This window comes from Myotis davidii, unplaced genomic scaffold, assembly GCF_000327345.1.
Source record: "Myotis davidii unplaced genomic scaffold, ASM32734v1 scaffold803, whole genome shotgun sequence".
In the NCBI taxonomy this organism is placed as follows: domain Eukaryota; kingdom Metazoa; phylum Chordata; class Mammalia; order Chiroptera; family Vespertilionidae; genus Myotis; species Myotis davidii.
The window spans coordinates 1,003,673-1,024,114 of record NW_006295567.1 but is presented as its reverse complement, the minus strand read 5'-3'; the positions used below and the strand labels follow the sequence as shown (position 1 = coordinate 1,024,114).

Genomic DNA, 20,442 nt, shown 5'->3' with positions numbered 1-20,442 from the left:
TGCTAAAGGGAAATGCTTTCCTTCTCTGGTTCATTTGATTGTATCTATGTGCCGAGAAAAGTATTCTGGGAAATGATTAAGTTTCCATAAGTCATGCCATTTTTTATAATGGAAAAATAAATCATACACAACAAAATTTAACTATACATTTTCTCTCTGTAGTTCTTGCAACGATAGCTTTTGCTTTTCTTCTTCTCCCGATGTGCCAGTATTTAACAAGACCCTGTTCACCTCAGAACAAGTAAGTTGGGAATTTCCCCTAAGTTATAAACTTGTGAGGGTTTTTTTTTTTTTCACACTTGCTAGCATTATTAGGAGCCTAAATTTTTTTTTTAATTTTATTGATTGATGAGAGAGAGAGAGATTTGTTCCACTTATTTGGTTTCATTGGTTGCTTCTTGTATGTGCCCTGACCGTGGTTGGAACCCACAACCTTTGCATATTGGACAATACTGACTGAGCTACCTGGCCAGGGCCAGGTCTGAATTTCCTGGTCTTGTATTGACTGGAGCTCACACATGCTAGAAAACTGGGAAGTGAAATGTTTGATTTTTAAAATTGGAAGATAGTAGCACTTCCTTTTGCACCTTCTCATAGCAGAGGAAATATAAACAGATCCTAGGAAGTCAGAGTCGCCGTAATATGCTTCCTGCTTAGCTTATTGAAAGATGAGAATTTTCCTTTTAAAGCATCACTTTCATTCTTTTACTAGTGAGTGAGTGGGATCTGAAAATAGTGGTTGACTGACATTCTTTGCCTTTTATCTTTGGTGACCTAGAATCACTTAGGTTTAATCCCATTGTTCACACCTTAACCCTTACAGCTGTTGCTCCATGGAAACAGAAGTCTCTTGTTGACGGAGATGCTGTATGCACTTGGGAAACTATCACTTGAGGCAGCTGATATTCCCCGGAATTAGTGATAATCAGATAGATTTATTATCTTACAGTATTAATTCATCTTTGCTAAATGAATTGAATTGTAATGTTCCTCAATATTTTCCTCATACAATAGAATTTCCCCTGTGCTTAGACTCTTCAAAGATTGATGTTGTCACTTTAACTTTCTAAAAACCCATGTTGATAATTTGGGATAAAAAGTACATTACCAGCCCTAGCCAGTTTGTCTCAGTGGATAGAGTGAGTGTTGGGCTGCCGACTGAAGGGTCCCAGGTTTGATTCCGGTCAAGGGCACACGTCTGGGCTGCGGGCTCAATCCCCCGTAGGGGGCACGCAGGAGGCAGCCCATCAATGATTCTCTCTCATCGATGTTTCTCTCTCCCTCTCCCTTCCTTTCTGAAATCAATAAAAATATATATTTTTAAAAGTACATTATCAGATGGGTTCAGACTCTGGTTCACTCCAAAGAGGTTTGGGTATTCTTATATCAGGGATCTCGTCACTTGCCTCCTACTCTAATCTGGCCCTAATGAACCCTGATCATGAAGAGAGCTCGGTTAGTGAATGACACTTATTGCCCGTTAGTCCAGTAAATGTCATGTGTTTCCAGGATTTCCTTTGGCTGCTGTGGACGTTTCACTGCTGCTGAGCTGCTGTCATTCTCTCTGTCTGTCATGCTTGTCCTCATCTGGGTTCTCACTGGCCATTGGCTTCTCATGGATGGTGAGTAACTAGCATGTGAGAAGTTAAAATTCCAATTTAGTTTATAGGTGGTTACAATGAGTCCTCCCTTCCTCTGCTGTCTGTATATTAGTCATACTACTTTTGATTACCATGGATATTAGGTATGCAAAGGTAGTGTTACTGAGTTTTTTTTACTATTTTTACCCACATTTTAAAGATTTTTTAAGAAGAGCTTTTTTGAGGTATAATTCACATACATACCACATATAACTTACCTATTTAAAGTGTATGATTCAGTGGTTTTTAGTATAATCACAGAGTTGTACAACCATCACTACAGTCCATTTTAGTGCATTTTTATCACCCACCCTCTAAAACAGCGGTCGCCAGCTGGTGGTCCGTGTGGTCTGGAAGTTGGCGACTGCTGCTCTAAACACGTCCCCAGCAGCAGTTACTTTCCCTGCCCCCACCCAGGCCCAGTCGCCCACTGGTCTACCTTGTGTCTCTGAATGTGCCTCTTCTGGACAGTTCAAAACCAAGGATGTCCTTCTGCTCATGGTCAAATTGGATAGAATTTAGCAAAAAGGATTTTAAACTCTATTTTCCCCCCCTGTAGGCCAGAATCAATAACATAGTCTTAATAGAGAAGAAATTTTAAACCTAAGGGAAACTAAAATCTTACTCTTCTATTTTAAGAGATTTTTTTCTCTCATAACTTATTTTAACCAGTGGAAGGATTTGAAATTTATATGTACCAAATTAACTAGTGAAAAAACTCTAAGAAGCTGCATATTAACAGGGAAGAAACTATAGAGTGGATTGTAAGCTCTGTAAAATTATATTTGAATGGCATATGTTATTTTAATCAAAGGTGTTATTACAGAAAAAGTACTTTTTTAAAAAACATACAAAATATGTGATATACTTTACTTATTTTTAAATGTTTTTTGCTTAAGAAGATAAAATTATAGTGATGGAGAATAGATAAGTGATTATGTGGAGAGAAGAGTTTGAATATAAAGAAATAGCACAGGGATTTTATTGGGGTGGTACAGCTGTTCCAAACACTGAGTGTGGTGGTAGTTCTATAAATCTGTTAGAATTCACAGAATCATACATCTAAAGAACAACTCTCAATTTTACTGTTTGATAACGTTAAAAATTTTAAACATATGTATTTCTCACTATATAAATACATCATTTGTTTGTATATATCTGTTGTCATAGTTATTCAAAAAAAATTTTATTTTGAGTGCCTACCATATACCAGATATTCAAAGTCAAAAGTGGTTCCCTGAGGTTACAGGTCAGATTAACCTTTAGACTTACATCCAGTCTTTAAAGACGCAGAATGGGAAGGCCGGGTCAAAATCACCAGCGCCTCCTCCCTGCTGTGCTTCACCTTGGCCGATTTCTGACACCTTTGGTCTCATTTTAGCATCAGACATTGCCATATAAGAAATATTCACTGTGATCATTTGCTTCAGAACTTCAGTGCCCATTGTGCATATAAGCGTTCTGAGCACAGTGTTTCAGATGTTCAAGTGGTTGTCGGAACTGCCACATTTTCCAAATGGAGTATCAGTGCTGTCGGTATTCTTAGCAATTGGTGTTCGGTACTTCCGTGCTTCTGGAGGTTGATAAAAAGTTGAGAAACAGACATTACATCCAGGACTCGCACTAGCTGCTCGCGCGGCTTGTGGGAGGAGGGTGATGCCTGTTTTATATACTATATACTAGGTGTTGAGAGTGACGCCGTGGCTGGTGTGTTTGACTTTCCCTGAGATTAACTCTTGATTTCGGTAGCAGAACGGGTGAACTAACAGCACAGGTATAAACTGAGCACTTACTTTACTCCACCTACACAAACGTTACGTGAAATGAGACAGTGAAGCTCCAGGTGCCACTTTTTCAACTAGAGTAAACATAAAGCAGTAATCACACACCCCCCCCCCCAGGACGAATGGGAGATTTTGACATCATTTTCTGTCGTTATTGCTATTTCCCAATACTTACTTGTCCAAAAATGTCTTCTTCTACCAGGTTGCATTGGTTAAACTACCCTTGTGAACAAGTATAGAGTTTTCCCTCAAAAAAAAAAAAAAAAAAAAAAAAAGGCTGGAGGGGTTGGGAGCCTTTGAGCTTTTTAATTGTTTTTCAGATTAATGATTAGTGTGTGTTTTCTCCTATTATAGGAAATGTAGCTTTCTAGCCATGGTCTTTAATGTTCTCAAATATGTTTTTCTCTGATGGAGAAATTATCTTTCCAGACTTCTCTGCAGCATCAGAAATCATCTGGTAGGCAGTGATTTGGTGGTAGTTTTTTTAAATGAGTGTTTCTTAATTAAAGCCTGTTCTTAATTTAGAGTGAAAACAGAATGGTAAATGTGGTTGTTTTAGGGCTAGGCATGATGTATATTTTCAGGGTTATACTGAGAAGCATTAATATTAAGAAGAAACTTCACAGATTTCTTGAACTAAATCTAGAGCTTTTAAAAATCTACTTGTTAAGCCCAGATTTCAGGATCCCCAATAGACCACCAGGGAGCCAGCCGAGTCCCATGCAAAAGCAGATAGAGTCTTTATTCGGGCTAGCTCGAGCTCCCCCCACACTCGCCAACGCAGTGGCTGGGACAGAGAGCGAGCTAGCCCTGTGGGAAGAGGGGTTTTATAGGGGGTTGGAGTACCGGGAGGAGAGAGGACTGTGGGCCCTGCCGATTGGCCAGGCACAAGTCTGGGTCTTGTTGCACAGGATGTGGTTGTGTCTATGGCACGCACTTCCCTTGATTGTCATTGGTTAGTTTAAAGAAATCCTAGGTGTGGCTAGCAGAGGCTTGGGCTTCCGGGAAGAAGCTCCTTGCTGAGCACATGGCTAATGGCTGCTGCCCCCAAAATGGAGGATCCGGGGCAAGATGGAGGGCGTAGTCCTTGCCCTTTCACTACTCTGTTTCATCTGGTAAATTAACCTTTTAAATTTGGGGAAGCTTAAAGGGTCTGACCAGTAGGCGGTGTGGTGTGTTAGCGAAAAGCTGATGAATCTGTGCCCACATACCTAGTGTTCAAGGATCGCTTGACCAGGGTCACGGTCTGCATCCTCTGGCCAGTTCAGAGACTAGAGGAGTCTTCACAGATGTCTAGCCAGCCCTTTACTCTACAGCACTTGCCTCTAAGCCAGGGGTGGGCAAACTTTTTGACTCGAGGGCCACAATGGGTTCTTAAACTGGACCGGAGGGCCGGAACAAAAGCATGGATGGAGTGTTTGTGTGAACTAATATAAATTCAAAGTAAACATCATTACATAAAAGGGTACGGTCTTTTTTTTTTTAGTTTAATTCATTTCAAACGGGCCGTAGTTTGCCCATGGCTGGAGATCTTAGAGATCTTAGAAGCAAGACTGCTTAAGACCTTACAAGTCACATAATCCTTTTCAAGAACAGTTAAGCTCAGTTTGGCGTCATTGTCTTTGTACTTCGCCTGCTGGTTGTGGAAGACAAGGTAATAGCAGAGATTATATCAATAATAAATTGAAAGTAATTATGGCGAAGTAGCTAAGATTAATAATTTACTTCCTAACACTGCTGCTTCATTTACATTTAACCAGAAGGTAAGTTTGTTGGTGAAGCTATCAGGGAGCCTTGGAGCTTCTCAAGCAGCATGGAGCAAGGGAAGGCATCATCTCTCTTCATTTGGGCTGGGAAAAGCCCTTAGGACAGCGGTTCTCAACCTGTGGGTCGCAACCCCTTTGGTGGTCGAACAAGCCTTTCACAGGGGTCGCCTAAGACCATCCTGCATATCAGATATTTACATTACGATTCATAACAGTAGCAACATTACAGTTAGGAAGTAGCAATGAAAATAACTTTATGGTTGGGTCACAACATGAGGAACTGTATTTAAAGGGCCAGAAGGTTGAGAACCACTGGCTTAGGAGAAAGGAAGATTGTTCAGAGTTACATGAATGAAAGAATGAAGAAAAAGAGAGGCAACCTAGATGAATAGTTGTTTCAGTGGTAAGACATAGCTGGTAGCAATGTTCATTTGGGTATAGGAGTGATATTCATTCACAAGACTTATATTAAGAACCTTCTCTGAAGCGCTCAAAAGGAATGGTTTCTGCCTTTTTGAACATGGAACTTCAAGGACAGTGGGGAGACTTGGTTGGCACGGGAAGAGGTTATTGCTCACTGGAGAGGAGGAGAGGTTGAAGAATAGGAATAGCCCAGCTGGTGTGGCTCTGGTTGAGTGTCAACTCATGAACCAGAAGGTCACGGTTGGATTCCTAGTCAGGGCACATGCTCGGGTTGTGAGCTCGATCCCCCATAGGGGCCATGCAGGAGGCAGCCAATCATTGATTCTCTCTCATCATTGATGTTTCTGTTTCTCCCTCTCCTTCCTGTCTCTCAAATCAATTTTTTAAAAAAAGGAAAGAAAGAAAAAGAATAGAGATACAGGGAGATGGACCCTGTGGCCAAGCCTGTGTGCACAGCACTTGTCTGTGTGACTGTGCCTGAGGGTGCATGGCTGTGTCATAGACTTGATCCCCTCAGAGGAGGGAGCCTGGGGCCCTTAGGGCAGGACATGATGTGAACTGATTTTTACAATGGCCGTGAAGAGAACTGGGAGAGGAAGTGTGGGGAGGCTCGACCAAGGTTTGCAGTAACAATAAGGACTCACACCACACAATGGCTCCCAGGTGAGGTACATAAATGAAAGATGTGATAAACTGAAAATGAACTCAGAGTTTCTTGTTTGGAAGCTTAGAGATAGAATGACATTGTCTAGAGCAGCGATTTTTGCGAGAATTTTTAAAACATGCAATACCTGACTGTTAGGGGCACGGACCTCTTTTCCCTTAGATTGTCAAATTAAAAAATGGCAACAGCCAACACAACAATAGCCGTCCAGTGTGAAGTAATCAAAATTATACCTGTTTTTCTTGTCAGATTGGCAAAAAAATATATTTTTTGGTGTGCTGCAGAATTTTAGTAATTAGTTTATGGGTGCCATGAGATGAAATGTTGGAAGATCGCTGGTCTAGAGTCATGGAAAATTCTGTCACTGAGCAGTTGTCTTGTCAATGCTTGGTTTGACCTAGGCAAGTAGGTTTAGCATAAGATGAGTGATTAGGCATTGAGTGATGCTTAGAGACCTGTCAAGGTTCCTGCTGGTGTAGGATTAAGTGATTGAATGGTCAGTTGAATAGGAAAGTTCTGAATGGACCAGTCACCTGCGAGTGTTAGAGGCAGATACATTGAACCTTGGGAGCCTGCCCTTTTGCTTGTCTGCCCAGTGGGTTCCCGTACCCTCTGTCAGTTATCAGCAGACGGTCCTCTGACCCTCACTGCCCACCGCAGGTCTTCATTTCTTCCTTTGTTCCCTTGATGCTTTCCACTCCATGTACTCACTTGTAAGTTCCTGAAAAGATCCACATCACTGCCGCCAGCATTCCTAGTGTGGTCTGGTCTCTGGTCATTAGTTCCCAGCCTCTGTCCCAGGGGCTCCCTTCCTCACTGACCACTCCTGCTCCTCGGGCCAGCAGAGCTTATGCTGCCAGAGTATATATTGACAGCACAGCCAAACCTCGCTATTAAAAAATTAGTGGGAGGTGATTATAAGGGGCTCTTAAGTACATTTCTTCACGCCTTAAACATATTTCAGCTGCAACTTGAAAAGTTTCAATCTTTGCAAAGCCTAATTGACTAGTACAGTCCGTTATATTCCTTTGAAATGGCATGAATTGGCATATATTTTACCAGTTTGGTTCTGAAGGAGACCCTACTAAAATGGCATCTAGATTATTATAAAGTCAGGCATTAGGTCTTCATTACATCTCTCCAAAATACACACTGGAGCCCAGTGAATGCCTGATAATAAAAATGACAGGAGAAATAGAGATAGTTTTTCTTCCTAATTTTACTGTTTTTCCAACCCTTCTCTGTTGTCGGGATGGGAATTACTTTTCTGTTTATGCAACACCATGCCTAAAGTAGGAACTCACTAAATATTAGTTGAATTGCTATATCCTGGGTGTGCCCAACTGTTATACATGATGCCTCATTTTATTATGTTTCACTTTATTGGGCTTCACAGATACTGCATTTTTCACAAACTGAAGGCGGACTCTCCGCTAGCAAAAAGAATATGACCCTTTATTGTGATACTCACTTTATTGTGGTAGTCTTAGTCTGCGACCACACCCATAATGCCTCTCAGCTATGCCTGTATCTGCTCACTTTGTTACATACATTGACAATTTACCGAATTTTTAAAAATGATACATACCTGTAATATGGCTTTACTCACTTTTCTTAGACTAATTTGGAATTTGAAGCTGATAGAACATAATTTTTCATTTATTCAGCAAATAGTTGTCGAATGTCTACTCTGTCAGTTGCTGGGGATCCACAGGAACAGATAAGCCATGGTTTCTGTTTACTAGGAGCACGCAGCTTAAGGAATAAACTATGTGTGTATAAATAATGATACTATTGTAAATGGACGCAAAGAAAACAGCAACTTCATCTGGCCAGGTCAGGAAGGCTTTCTGTCCTGGCCTTTTAAGAATGAGGATGAATTTTCTAGGGAAGAAGCCCAGGTCAGGGCCCTGTGAGCAGAGCATGAAGGAACATGGTGTGAGTTGAACAGTGCATCACATTCGAGTGGCCTCGGAGCAGCAGGAAGTGCACACTGAGGGCAAGGGCTGCTCAGTGGAGGGTGCCCTCCTGTTCCTTCCTGCAGGGCCTGGCCACGCAGTTCTCCTGGCGTCCGCTTCGGGAGAGCCCACAGGAATCTGCAGGAATCAGGCCTGGGTTCTCAGAAGACCGGAGGGAGGGAGAGAACTGGAGGCAGGGAGAGACCATCCATCTGCCAGGCCGTCCTAGACTCCAGGGATAGGATGGGAGCCTTGCCCTCAAGGACCTTACATTTTAGTTGTGAGGAGAGAGAATTTTAAAAAGATACATCATGTACCAGATTTTGAGAGGTGCGAGGATAGAGGAATGAATGGCTGGAACAGTGTCCCTGAGTAAATGAAAGGAGATGCCACAGAGGGTGAGTTAACGTGAAAGCAAGGAGCAAGGATGATGAATCTGCAGCGATGGGGGAGGCAGAGGCCAGAAGGCCCAGGCTGAGCCTGTCTTGGAGCTTCATCAAAACAGAACCTCCTGGGTCCCACAGTGTGAGAGAAGGATTTCCCCGAACACCAGCAGGCCACGACTGGCGTGGGCACTTGGCACTGTAGGGTGTACATTCTTAGACCAGAGCTGAAGGCTGCCTGGTTTTTGAGGGGACTTACAACTTTGTTGGATTTACAAGCGAATAGCGTGTGGAAAGGGGATGGGCCTGTGATGCACACTGACTGCTGTCTCCTCCCCAGCCCTGGCCATGGGTCTCTGTGTCGCCATGATCGCCTTCGTCCGCCTGCCCAGCCTCAAGGTCTCCTGCCTGCTTCTCTCAGGGCTCCTGATCTATGATGTCTTTTGGGTAAGTGTCTGTTGAAGCCACTGCTCTCCTTTGTGTTTAATTGGGGTCAAGCATCCAAAGTCTGGCTGGCCGGGGTACCTCCTGTCTACAGCCACTCCCTCCAGTCCTGAGCTGTCTGTGTCACCAGGTGAGCCGGCAGCTGGTTGACGTGTGTTACAGAAGACAGTACATGATGGCTATGGTGGAAGAAAGAGTAGGCAGAGTTCTCTGCCTCAGAGCATGCAGTCACAAAAGCTCGTTGGCCCTCGCCGGCTCGGCTCAGTGGATAGAGCACCAGCCGAGAAGTGAAGGGTCCCGGTTCGATTCCGGTCAAGGGCAGGCACCTTGGTTGCAGGCTCCATCGCCAGCCCTGATGTTGGGCATGTGCAGGAGGCAACCAATCAATGTCTCTCTCACATCATTGTTTCTCTCTCTCTCTCTGTCTCTTCCTAAAAATCAATGGAAAAATATCCCCGGGTGACGATTAACACAAACAAAGGCTTGCTGTCACAGTTTGTGCAGCTCTGCTCTTACGAACAAAAAGGACAGGCTGCTCTAGCGCCCTCTCTAAAGGAGGCTCTCCCCTCGCCAGGTGTTTTTCTCCGCCTACATCTTCAACAGCAACGTCATGGTGAAGGTGGCCACCCAGCCGGCTGACAATCCCCTCGACGTGCTTTCCCGGAAGCTGCACTTGGGGCCCAATGTTGGGCGCGACGTTCCTCGCCTGTCTCTGCCTGGAAAACTGGTTTTCCCGAGGTAGGACTGACACCCAGGCTCGTGGCAGCCAGCGCACGGCCTTCCGGTGCCTTGATTAGTCGGTCTTTGTCATCCACAGTCTAATCCTAGACTAGAATGGGTGAGTCAGCATCTCCATCTTACAAAAGGAAGAGAATGTTGACTTGCAAAGGTTTCTCACTAAGGGATACAGGTGCTGCTTTTTATTATTGATTAATGTTGTCAGGTAACCATAGATTACTACTATTAATTCTCTCCAGCCAACTTCAAAATATACTAACAGGAGATTCTGGATCTTTTTACTTCTAAGACATTTGTAAAAATATGGCCTAATGCTTAAATTACACAGTTCCTGGTAATAGAATCCTGAAAAAATTAATGTGTTGCTTTCATCTCCTGTGTCTGGTAGTAGTTGGGTGCTTATTTGATGTCTCAGCAGTGAAGGTGTGACAAAGAGTGAATTGCTTGGCATTTCTAGAGGTGGCAGTGCTTATGCCGCCATCCACAAGGTGCTCTCCGAAGCACTGAGGGGCGGGGGAAGACTTCTATTGCTAGTGCTCTTGTGGCTTTTAATCTCTAAACTCTTAAAACCTCGCGTACAACCAGTAGCGATTCCCACCTGCCATTCAGATAGATTCTCTGCCTTCTTAAAAAGCTGACACTGCCCGAGGAGGAGGGGGTGGTTTACAGCGTGGCATCCCTGACCTGTGACACTGCCTTCCAGCTCCACTGGCAGCCACTTCTCCATGTTGGGCATTGGAGACATTGTGATGCCCGGACTCCTGTTGTGCTTTGTCCTTCGTTATGACAACTACAAAAAACAAGCCAACGGTGACTCCTGCGGCGCCTCTGGACCCGCCAACATCTCTGGACGCATGCAGAAGGTCTCCTACCAAAGAGTGAATTGCTTGGCATTTCTAGAGGTGGCAGTGCTTATGCCGCCATCCACAAGGTGCTCTCCGAAGCACTGAGGGGCGGGGGAAGACTTCTATTGCTAGTGCTCTTGTGGCTTTTAATCTCTAAACTCTTAAAACCTCGCGTACAACCAGTAGCGATTCCCACCTGCCATTCAGATAGATTCTCTGCCTTCTTAAAAAGCTGACACTGCCCGAGGAGGAGGGGGTGGTTTACAGCGTGGCATCCCTGACCTGTGACACTGCCTTCCAGCTCCACTGGCAGCCACTTCTCCATGTTGGGCATTGGAGACATTGTGATGCCCGGACTCCTGTTGTGCTTTGTCCTTCGTTATGACAACTACAAAAAACAAGCCAACGGTGACTCCTGCGGCGCCTCTGGACCCGCCAACATCTCTGGACGCATGCAGAAGGTCTCCTACTTTCACTGCACCCTCATCGGATACTTTGTAGGTAAGAGAATCAGACACTGCATTTGGATCCCCTCTCTGGCTGTCCTCCCCCCGTAATTAAACCAGGTCTTCTAGCTGCAGACCCAGGATAGAAGGAGAGCAGCAACTGCTTGCTGCTAATAGCTAATACCCAGGAAAATACCTCTCAAGCCCATGAGATGATAGGTGCTGACTACTGGCCATCCCAGTTCGCTGTCTGAAGAACATCGTACGTAGTAAGAGTACGGTTTGGCTTCAAAGCCAAGAACACCTACCACACAATGGCCATGGGTCAGTCTACATGCTTCATTAAAAACCTCAAGCTTATTGAAGTCATGTATATTTCCCTTCATTTGTTCTGTCACGTCAGACTCTCCCTAGGCTAGCTTTTCTCCAGCAGCTCACCTACCGGCAGGTAGGAATAGTGGTAACCCGTCTGCCACTGCAATACCTCCTACAGCAGGACTTCACTAATTCCATTGCACTTTCATATACATGGTTCATTTCCGTCTCAAACTCGGAGGGGACAGAGCAAAGGTGTTACCCCATCAGACAAATGGGGGGAGGCTCCATGAGGTGAAATGTCTTAACCAAGGTTACAAAGGTTTGGAAGTAGCAGAGTTGAAACTTGAACTCTGCTCCTTCCAAGTCTTTTGCCTCCAAGTCTAACATCACACACCACAGCAGACAGGGAGGCCAGGCACACGGGGCTGCAGGGGAGTTGGTCACAGGTCCTTGGAATTGAAGGATTTCTTCTTAAACTGTGCTGTCCATGTTTCTTTAAACTGCTCGAACTAGACATTTTATAACCTACTCAATGGATGGATATGCCTGTTACCTGGATGTGTCTTGGCACTAGAGGTTGTATATATCTAATGTGACAGTCTCCTCTCAGGGCTGGCCGTTTGCCCTTACTCTCGAATGCTTCTCTCTCCTCATAGGTCTGCTCACTGCTACCGTGGCATCTCGCATTCACCGAGCAGCGCAGCCTGCCCTCCTCTATTTGGTGCCATTTACCTTATTGCCACTCCTCACAATGGCCTACTTAAAGGTGAGAGAAGCAGTTAGAAACCTGTGAGGCAATAGCTTGGCATTGGTCCTGGATTTGGGTATGTATTCTCCTTGCTGGAGGTGGTTCTACCTAAGCCCCTGGTGTTGACAGTGGGGTCTTGTTCTTTCATTTTATTAGCCTGATATTAGCATCTTCCAGATTCTGGCAGCACTGAGTCAGACCACTGCGCCCCTGCTCCCGGGGTATTAATGGGCATCCTACAGCTCCAGAGACTCCTCGTAAAAGCAGCCCCCTGTTGCCACCAGCAGCTCTTTTAATGCTCTGCATTCAGGGTTGAAGTAGGAGCAAGCAGCAGGGCCAACGCACCCACCTGGCCCTTCTCCAGCGAGCTGCTCTGCAGGCAGGCCTAGTGCCCCAGGTGCTGTAGTGCCTGCTTGGCTACATGTGGCTTTCCAAAACTACCAGGCACTTAACGCCTGCACAGAGGTCTCTCCTACAGGGGACCACTCAGTACAGCAAACCAGATAAAGACTAGGGAGCCGAGGAGTTCCCCGGGGTCAGAGGGCCGGTGAGCACCATCATTGGCGTTTCCTCTCTCCACCTCCGTACGGTGGGCAGGGCTCTGTCCTGCCTGCAGGGTCTCTGCACTGTGTTCCTGGACACACGGCTGCAGCTCTTTCTGCCTGAACAAAGGAGCAGGCAGGACCAGCAGGCCGCTATTGCACGCGCCCGGCCTCCCCTCTGGCCGTGCTCCAGCTCAGCAGGCCACTGCCCAGACCTTACGCAGCCACTCGGCTCCTGCCGACCTGCCGAAACCTCCTGCAGGCACAGGCCACACAGCACCCTGCTGCACAGAGCCTTCCCGAAGGCTGCAGGAGCTGGCAGTTTTCTCTTAACGTAGACGCCAACATAGAAAGTCAAGACAACAAAGGAGATAATTAACTAAACAGGGATAGTTTACGGAACCTCCGAAAACATCAGGTGCTCAGGTGTGTGCATTATAGGGATTCTAGAGAGAGAAAGGAACATACACTTCATTTATTTGAATATGGGACGCGTCCCGAATTTGCATGCCATCCTTGCACAGGGGCCATGCTAATCTTCTCTGTATCGTTCCAAATTTTAAAAAGCAATGGCTGAAAACTTTTCTAACCTGGGAAAGGAAACGGATATCCAGGCTTAGGAAGCACAGAGATTTCCAAACAAGATGAGCCCAAAAGACGCACACAGTTAACTAAGCCCAGCCTGCACCCTCTCACAATCTGGGACTCCTTAGGGGATGTCAAAGAGCCAGTTTCGGCCTGATCCCCACAGGCCAGGCCGAGGGACCCCACCGGTACATGAATCTGTGCACCGGGCCTCTAGTATAAAAATAAAATATCCTATCTGATAAAGGGGGAATATGCTAATTGATTGCCACACCCTCACAAGATGGCAGAACCCAGTCCCCTCAGCCCTGCCTCATCCAGCCTCAGTCCCACCTCACCCAGTCCCCCGCAGCATCCAGCCTGTCCCCCAGTCCCCTCAGCCCCACAGGGGAAGTCAGTTGGGGATAGTTGGGGATGATCATGCTGGCAGGGGAGCAGTTAGATGTCAATCAGGCGAGTAGGCAGAGTGGTTAGGGGTAATCAGGCAGGCAGGCAAGTGGTTAGAAGCCAGGAGTCCCTGCAGGATCATAATGTCATGGTTAACGAAAACCTACAAAAGATACATACAAAAAGAAACATAAACTAAACAAACCAGTAAAGCACAAGGGAAGAGATCAAGAGGAGAAAGGAATAGAGGACAAGTACAAAACTGGACAAAATGGCCTAAGTACATGTTTATCAGTAGTTATTTTAAATTAGAGGCCTGATGCACAAAATTCGTGCAAGAGGCTCGGCCCTCGCGGCCCCGGCTGCCTCTCAGCCCCACAGCCCTGCCCACTGGTCATTCCGAAAGGTCATTCTGCCGTCCGGTCTAATTAGCATATTAGCTCTTTATTATATAGGATGTAAATGGACTAAATGCTCCAATAAAAAGACATAGGGTGGCTGAATGCTGTTTACTTCAATTTCAAAGACATAGACTGAATGTAAAGGGATGGAAAAAGATATCCCATGCAAACAAAAATGAAAAGAAAGCTGAAGTAACAATATTTCTGTCAGATTAAATAAATTGAAAAAAGAGAAAGAAGGACATTACATAATTGTAAAGGAGTAATCCAAGAAGAGGATATAATAATTGTAAATATCTGTGCATCTAAAGAATATAGGGTGTCCCAAAATTCACGCAAGAAGTAATTTTGATAGAAAACACAGGTTTATAATTAAAAATTGTAAATTTTTTATTGATTCATAAAGTATATAGTATAGGGTTATGTATGGAATAGCACATCGGATAAATGGCCTCCTCGGCTTTGCTGGCACATACGCAAAGCCGTGGTCTTCATTGGTCTTCATTGTCCCTGCTCCTGGGCCATCATTGGTACTTGGTAATGCTTATCAAATTGAAGGGATTGCAATGAAAGGGCAACGGATATTAGAACCTGATTCAATAAACCAAGTAAAATTAGGCTTTTATTTTTTGTTGTTGTTGTTAATGCTCACGCAGAATTCAAATCTTGCGTGAATTTTGGGACACCCTATATAAAGCAATTATTAGTGGACATAAAGGGAGAAATTAACAGTAATACAATAATAGTAGGGATTTTAATACCCCATTCACATCAATGGATAATTATCCAGACAGAAAATAAATGAAATAATGACCTTCAATGTCATTATTAGATGAGATTAATTTAATAGAATATTTTATCACAACTTTTCAAAATTTGTGTTATGCACCGAAAGTAGTTCCAGGAGGGAAGTTCATAGCTGTACAGGCCTCCCTCAAGGAACAAGAGAACTCTCAAACCATCTAAACTCTACACCTAAAGAAACCAGAAAAGGAAACAAAACCCCAAGTAAGTAGGAGGAAGGAAATAGTTACGATGAGAGTGAAAGGAAACAGAACCAGTAGAAAGGTCAGTACAGCAGGGAGCCGGGATGAGGGTTCTCGGCAGAACTTGGCTCTGCTGTCGCCCTAGCCTCGGGCTTCCAGCCTCCAGAACTCACAGAACTAAGTGTCTGCTTATCAGCCAGCAGAGCCCACGTGAATGAAGGAAGTTATAACTGATACACAGAAATACAAAGAATCGTTAAAGAATACTAGGAACAACAATATGCCAGCAAATACGATAATCTAAAGGAAATGGGTCAATTTCCAGAAGCATGTAACTTTCTAAGACTGAACCAGGAAGAAAAATAACAAAATGTAAACAAGCTGTGAAGTACTAGCAATGAAATTGAAGCAATAATAAAACTCCCAACAAATAAAAGTTCAGGAGCAGGTGAATTCTACCAAGTGTTCAAAGAAGAAAATTAATACTTACCCTTGTTAAACTACTTCAAAAAAATTTAAGAGGGATGCTTACAAACTCATTTTACAGGCCAGATTACTCTGATACCAAAACCAGATAAAGACATTACAAAAAAGAAAATGGCAAGTCAGTACCTTCTATAAACCTAGGAAAATTGTCAAGCCAGATTTAGCAGGACATGAAAAGGATTATACATCATGACCGAGTGGGATTCATCCCAAGGATGGTTGACCATCCATAAACCAATCAATGCATCCCATCACATTAACAAAATAAATGATAAGAACCCTCAACAAAGCGGGTAGAGAAGGTATCTCTCTCTCAATACATTAACGGCCATAGAAACTGCAGGTAGTATACTCAGTGGTGAGAAGCCGAAAGCCTTTCCTCTAAGATCAGGAACGGGCAGGGGTGCCCATTGTTCCTTCTGTTCAGCATGGCAGTGCGAGCCCTCGCCACTGCAGTCAGACAAAAAACAAAAGGCACCCAAATGAGAAAGGCGGAAACAGAACTCTCAGAATTTGCAGATGACATGATACTGTTATAGAAAACCCTCAAGACCTCACCAACGAACTACTTGAACTAACAAGTGACTTCATGTAGTTGCAGGACGGAGTCACTGTACAGAAATTGTTGCTTTTCTATACATCAGTAATGAACAATCAGAAGAAATGAAGACAGAAACTGTAAAATTGCAAATTTACAATTGCATCAAAAGTGTAAAACACCTAGGAATAAATTTAACCAAAGAGGTGAAAGACCTGTACTCTGAAAACTAAGACACTGAAGAAAAAATTGAACAGGATACAAATAAATGGAAGGATATACCTTGCTCATAGATTAGAAGAATAGTGTTCAAATGTAGCATACAGATTCAGTGCAATCCCTATTAAAATACCAAAGACATTCTTCTCAGAATTAGAACAACTAATTCTAAAATGTATATGGAACCACAAAAGACCCCAAATGGCCAAAAAAATCTTGAGAAGAACACATCCTGATATCAAATTATATCACAAAGGTACAATACTCAAACCAGTGTAATACTGGCATTTAAAAACAGATCAGTGGAATAGAATAAAGATCCAGAAACCCCCACTTACATGGCCAATTAATCTGCGACAAAGGAGGCAAGGATACATAACGCGGTAAAGACAGTCTCTTCAGTGTGTGGCGAACTGGGCAGATAAATGCAACGAAATGAAATTGGACCACTTTCTTAGACCATACATAAAAATAAACCCAAAGTGATCAAAGACTTAAATGTTAGACCTGAAACCGTGAAACACCTGGAAGAAACATAGGCAGTGAACCCTTTGACGTTAGTCTTAATATCTTTTTTGATATAGCTCCTTGAACAAGGGGCAACAAAAGAAAAAATAAACAAATGGGACTACATCAAACTAAAACGTTTTTGACGAAACCAACAAAATGCAAGAACAACCTACTGAATGGGAGAAGATATTCAACAATGATATACTCAGTAATGGGGTTAACATCCAAAGTATGTAAAGAACTCAGATAACTTAACACCAAAAAACAATTTAGTTTTAAAAATGGGCAGAGGACTTGAATGCACATTTCTTCCAAAAGGACATGCAGATAGGTGGTCAGCAGATACTGAAAAGATGCTCAGTATCACTAATCGTCAGGGAAACAAAACCGCAATGCATATCCCCCCACACTTGTCAGAATGGCTGTCACCAGTCAGTACCAAGTGCTGGCGAGGATGTAGAAGGAGGAGCCTTGACACTATTGGTAGGAATGTAAGTTAGTGCAGCCACTATGCAAAACAATCTGCAGATTTCTCAAAAAAATCAAACAGACCTGCCATACGGTCTAACAATTCCACTTCACATTTATCTGCAAACAAAAACCCTAATTCAGAAAGATATATGCACTGCTTTGTTAATTGTAACCAAAATGGGGGAGCAACCTACAAGTCCATCAATAGGTGAATGATAAAGAAATGTATATCAATATTCATAAATCTGCATTATAATGGAATATTACTAAACAGTAATAATGAAATCTTGCCATTTGCCACAACACAGATAAACCTAGAGGGTGTTAAGTGAAATAAAACAAATACCATATAATCTCACTTTTATGTGGAATCTAAAACTGAATGACATTTAGAAATAGAAAACGGCAACGAAGAGCATTATCTTATTCCCAGGATTTCTGTTTTTCACTCTATTGTACAGATGAGGAAACAGGCAGAGGTAAATGAACTTGTTCAGGTCATCTGACTCGTAAGTGATAGAATTTGTACCAGGATCGAGTTGGTAAAAGCCCCTCCCTGCCCCAGCGGCCCAAGTTCTTCCAGTGAGTTCTTCAAAGAATGGCGGGTTACTGCTCCGTGAGTCTCCAAGGAGGCAGCCTGAGACCTAGAATCAGAAAAGACTGTAGATATGTGTGCTTCCCTGTAAACCTGTAACTTAGTCAAGTTCCTTTTCCCAGGGTGACCTGCGGCGGATGTGGTCTGAGCCCTTCCACTCCAAGGCCAGCAGCTCCCGATTCCTGGAAGTATGATGGATCGCAGTGAGCAGGTGGCCATCCTCGTTTTTTCTGTCGACGCGTTTCCTCTTGGAGTTGGCCTGGTCCTCGGAGACGGACCTGTTTAAGGACCTGACGTGGGCTGGATTTTGCGTTTGCAGGAGCTTGTCTGCAGGAGCGAGGTGCTGGGGCGCTGCCGGATCCTCTTCCCGCCGGTGGAGGTGGAGTCCCTTTGGCAGTGACAGCCTCCCCAGCGCTCCTCCTCCCGGTTTCATGGACCTGCATAGACTCACCGTGGGAGATGGAGGTGGGACTGTAAAACTGACGGCGGCGTGGAGTCGCTCTGTACCTTTCGAACACTAAAAGGATGAACACATGAGCAGAGTGAAGTTTCCTCAGTGAACCCTCAAGAACGTTGGGATCAGCTTCCAATGGGGACTCAGTTTCAGAGAACTGAGACAGAGCTCTTCTGTCCTTATATTCTTTCCTTTTTTGGATTTATTAAATATTTTCTGTGGTGTGAAATGACTTCTTAAATCCACAGACATTGAGTGACTTCTTGCAACATACACATATGGATTGTTGTAAAGCGTCATGTCCACCCCAGATGTGTCGGCAGTGAATGGGGGCAGGGTTTTATCCATTCACACGCACATAGACATGTATGAATAAACAAAACCTTAAACCTGCTAAGATCATGCTGTGTAGCAGACGGGGGCCCGCTGTGATTGTTAGCATGTAGAGCCGTTTTCTCTGGCTTTCTTGTACATGGATAAGCTGCTGTCCTTCCCTCCACGACTGAGCGTGCAGTTAAAAACCAGTATAGTATTTGTACTGATATACTCATGGGCGTTCGGGGTCTCATTTGGTTGTGGTCCGTATAGCAAATTAGGGATGAAAAGATAAACCTTCCTGGCCCTTTTCGTTTCTGCAGGCTCCTCCCTTGCAGGGTTTTAGTCCTTCCTTCCTGGACTGATGCATGTATTGTAGCAGCAGGCGTCTTTGTGCTTTCTGATCATAGTAATGGACGACTTGTAAATACATTTTTCTATTTTCTATTTTTTTGTATTTTTTTTTTTTTTTTTTGCATTTTGTTTCATTGGTGTGCTGTATTTTCCATGCCCTCCTTTAAGGAAAAAAAAAAAAAAACGGAAAAAAACAACAACACAATCCTCTCCTTGCTGTTGTGATTGTAGTCTTGGTTTACCTGTGGTGACAACTGGGTACTGGGGACAAATGTCACGTGCCCCCTCCCCCCACATTCCAGGAATTGTGGTCCGAGCCAGCGGCCCTGTTTGCCGGAGAGCAGCGTTCCCATGGTAACTAGTGTGAGTGATGTCTAGCAGCCCTGTCTGGTAAGGAAGTGCCCGGTGCCCAGCGGCAGAGAAGCCTGGAATTGGCCTGCGTTTCTGACAGCCGAGGCTAGCCGAGGCTGGAGCGGCACGAGTCCTGGTCTCCCGCGAGCAGGACCCCCCTGGCCCGTCCTGACCTGCGCGATGAGCCGTGCGCTGTGGGTCCTGTGCCTGGAGGCCCAGTGGACAGCACGGTGGGCCTGTGGCCTTGGGAAAGGGAAGCCATCAGGGTGGTGCGTTCCTCTGTGTCTTCAAATCCTGCCGAGGGCCGCCTTGTGTTCTGTTTTGTTTGTTTTTTAAAAATAAATGACTCCTTTTAGACTTTTCCACCTCATCTTCACTTTGGTTGTTGGTACCAGACTCCCTCGCCTCCCTGCTCTGTCGGCACCGGAGTGCGAATGGGAGGCCCTCTCCTGCGGCCCGCAGCTCTGGTCCCGCGGAGACTGAGGCAGCCTCTTGCCCACGGAGCTGCCAGCGGGGCAACGTGCCCGCGCTCTCCTCCCGACTCCAGGAGGCTGGTGGCTCGGCAGCGGCGGGCGGGCGGCTTCCCGAACGGCTCCAGGTGAAGGCAAGGCCAGTGGTTAGAAATGTCATCCTGGCAGCCGGTCATTTTACTTCTAACTTCTCATACAAAGCTAAATTCCAGACAAGGAATGGACTGTGATTTCTCCTTATTCTCAAGAAGTTGTGTGCAGGTTCAGGGCGGGAATACATGGGGCTCCTGAATGTAATTTGGATTCCATTTGCTAGTCCAGAGTCCTTACACTGCCACGCCGCCAAACAGAAACCATCCCCACCCCACAATATTTTGAATTTAAAAAACCAACTTGCAATGACTATTATAAAAATAAATATGTTACTCACAATTCGGGTGTTCTTGAATATTTTCAGCTGAAAATTCTCACGAAAAATGATTTTAAAAAATGATTTTAAAGTTGGTCAGTCAGGGCTGCCTCTTAGGGAAACTTTTTTTATAGACACGCGTGGCGTGTGGGGAAGGTCCCAGACGCTCATGGCGAACAAGGGCTTAAAACGGCCGAGGAACTGCAGATGCT

At 44.5% G+C, this 20,442-nt stretch overlaps 1 protein-coding gene across 1 annotated transcript in view; it reads left to right on the top strand.

The window, feature by feature from the left end:
• The window catches only part of SPPL3 (signal peptide peptidase like 3), a 60,772-nt gene extending 41,068 nt beyond the window's left edge, over window positions 1-19,704 (top strand). The window contains exons 6-12 of the mRNA XM_015568156.1: window positions 82-241; window positions 1,510-1,622; window positions 8,959-9,065; window positions 9,637-9,800; window positions 10,947-11,146; window positions 12,066-12,175; window positions 18,000-19,704. Of these exons, the coding sequence (XP_015423642.1) occupies window positions 82-241; window positions 1,510-1,622; window positions 8,959-9,065; window positions 9,637-9,800; window positions 10,947-11,146; window positions 12,066-12,175; window positions 18,000-18,071 (926 nt within the window). The 3' untranslated portion in view covers window positions 18,072-19,704. The remainder of the gene's footprint in view (window positions 1-81; window positions 242-1,509; window positions 1,623-8,958; window positions 9,066-9,636; window positions 9,801-10,946; window positions 11,147-12,065; window positions 12,176-17,999) is intronic.
• The last annotated feature ends 738 nt before the right edge of the window (window positions 19,705-20,442 follow it).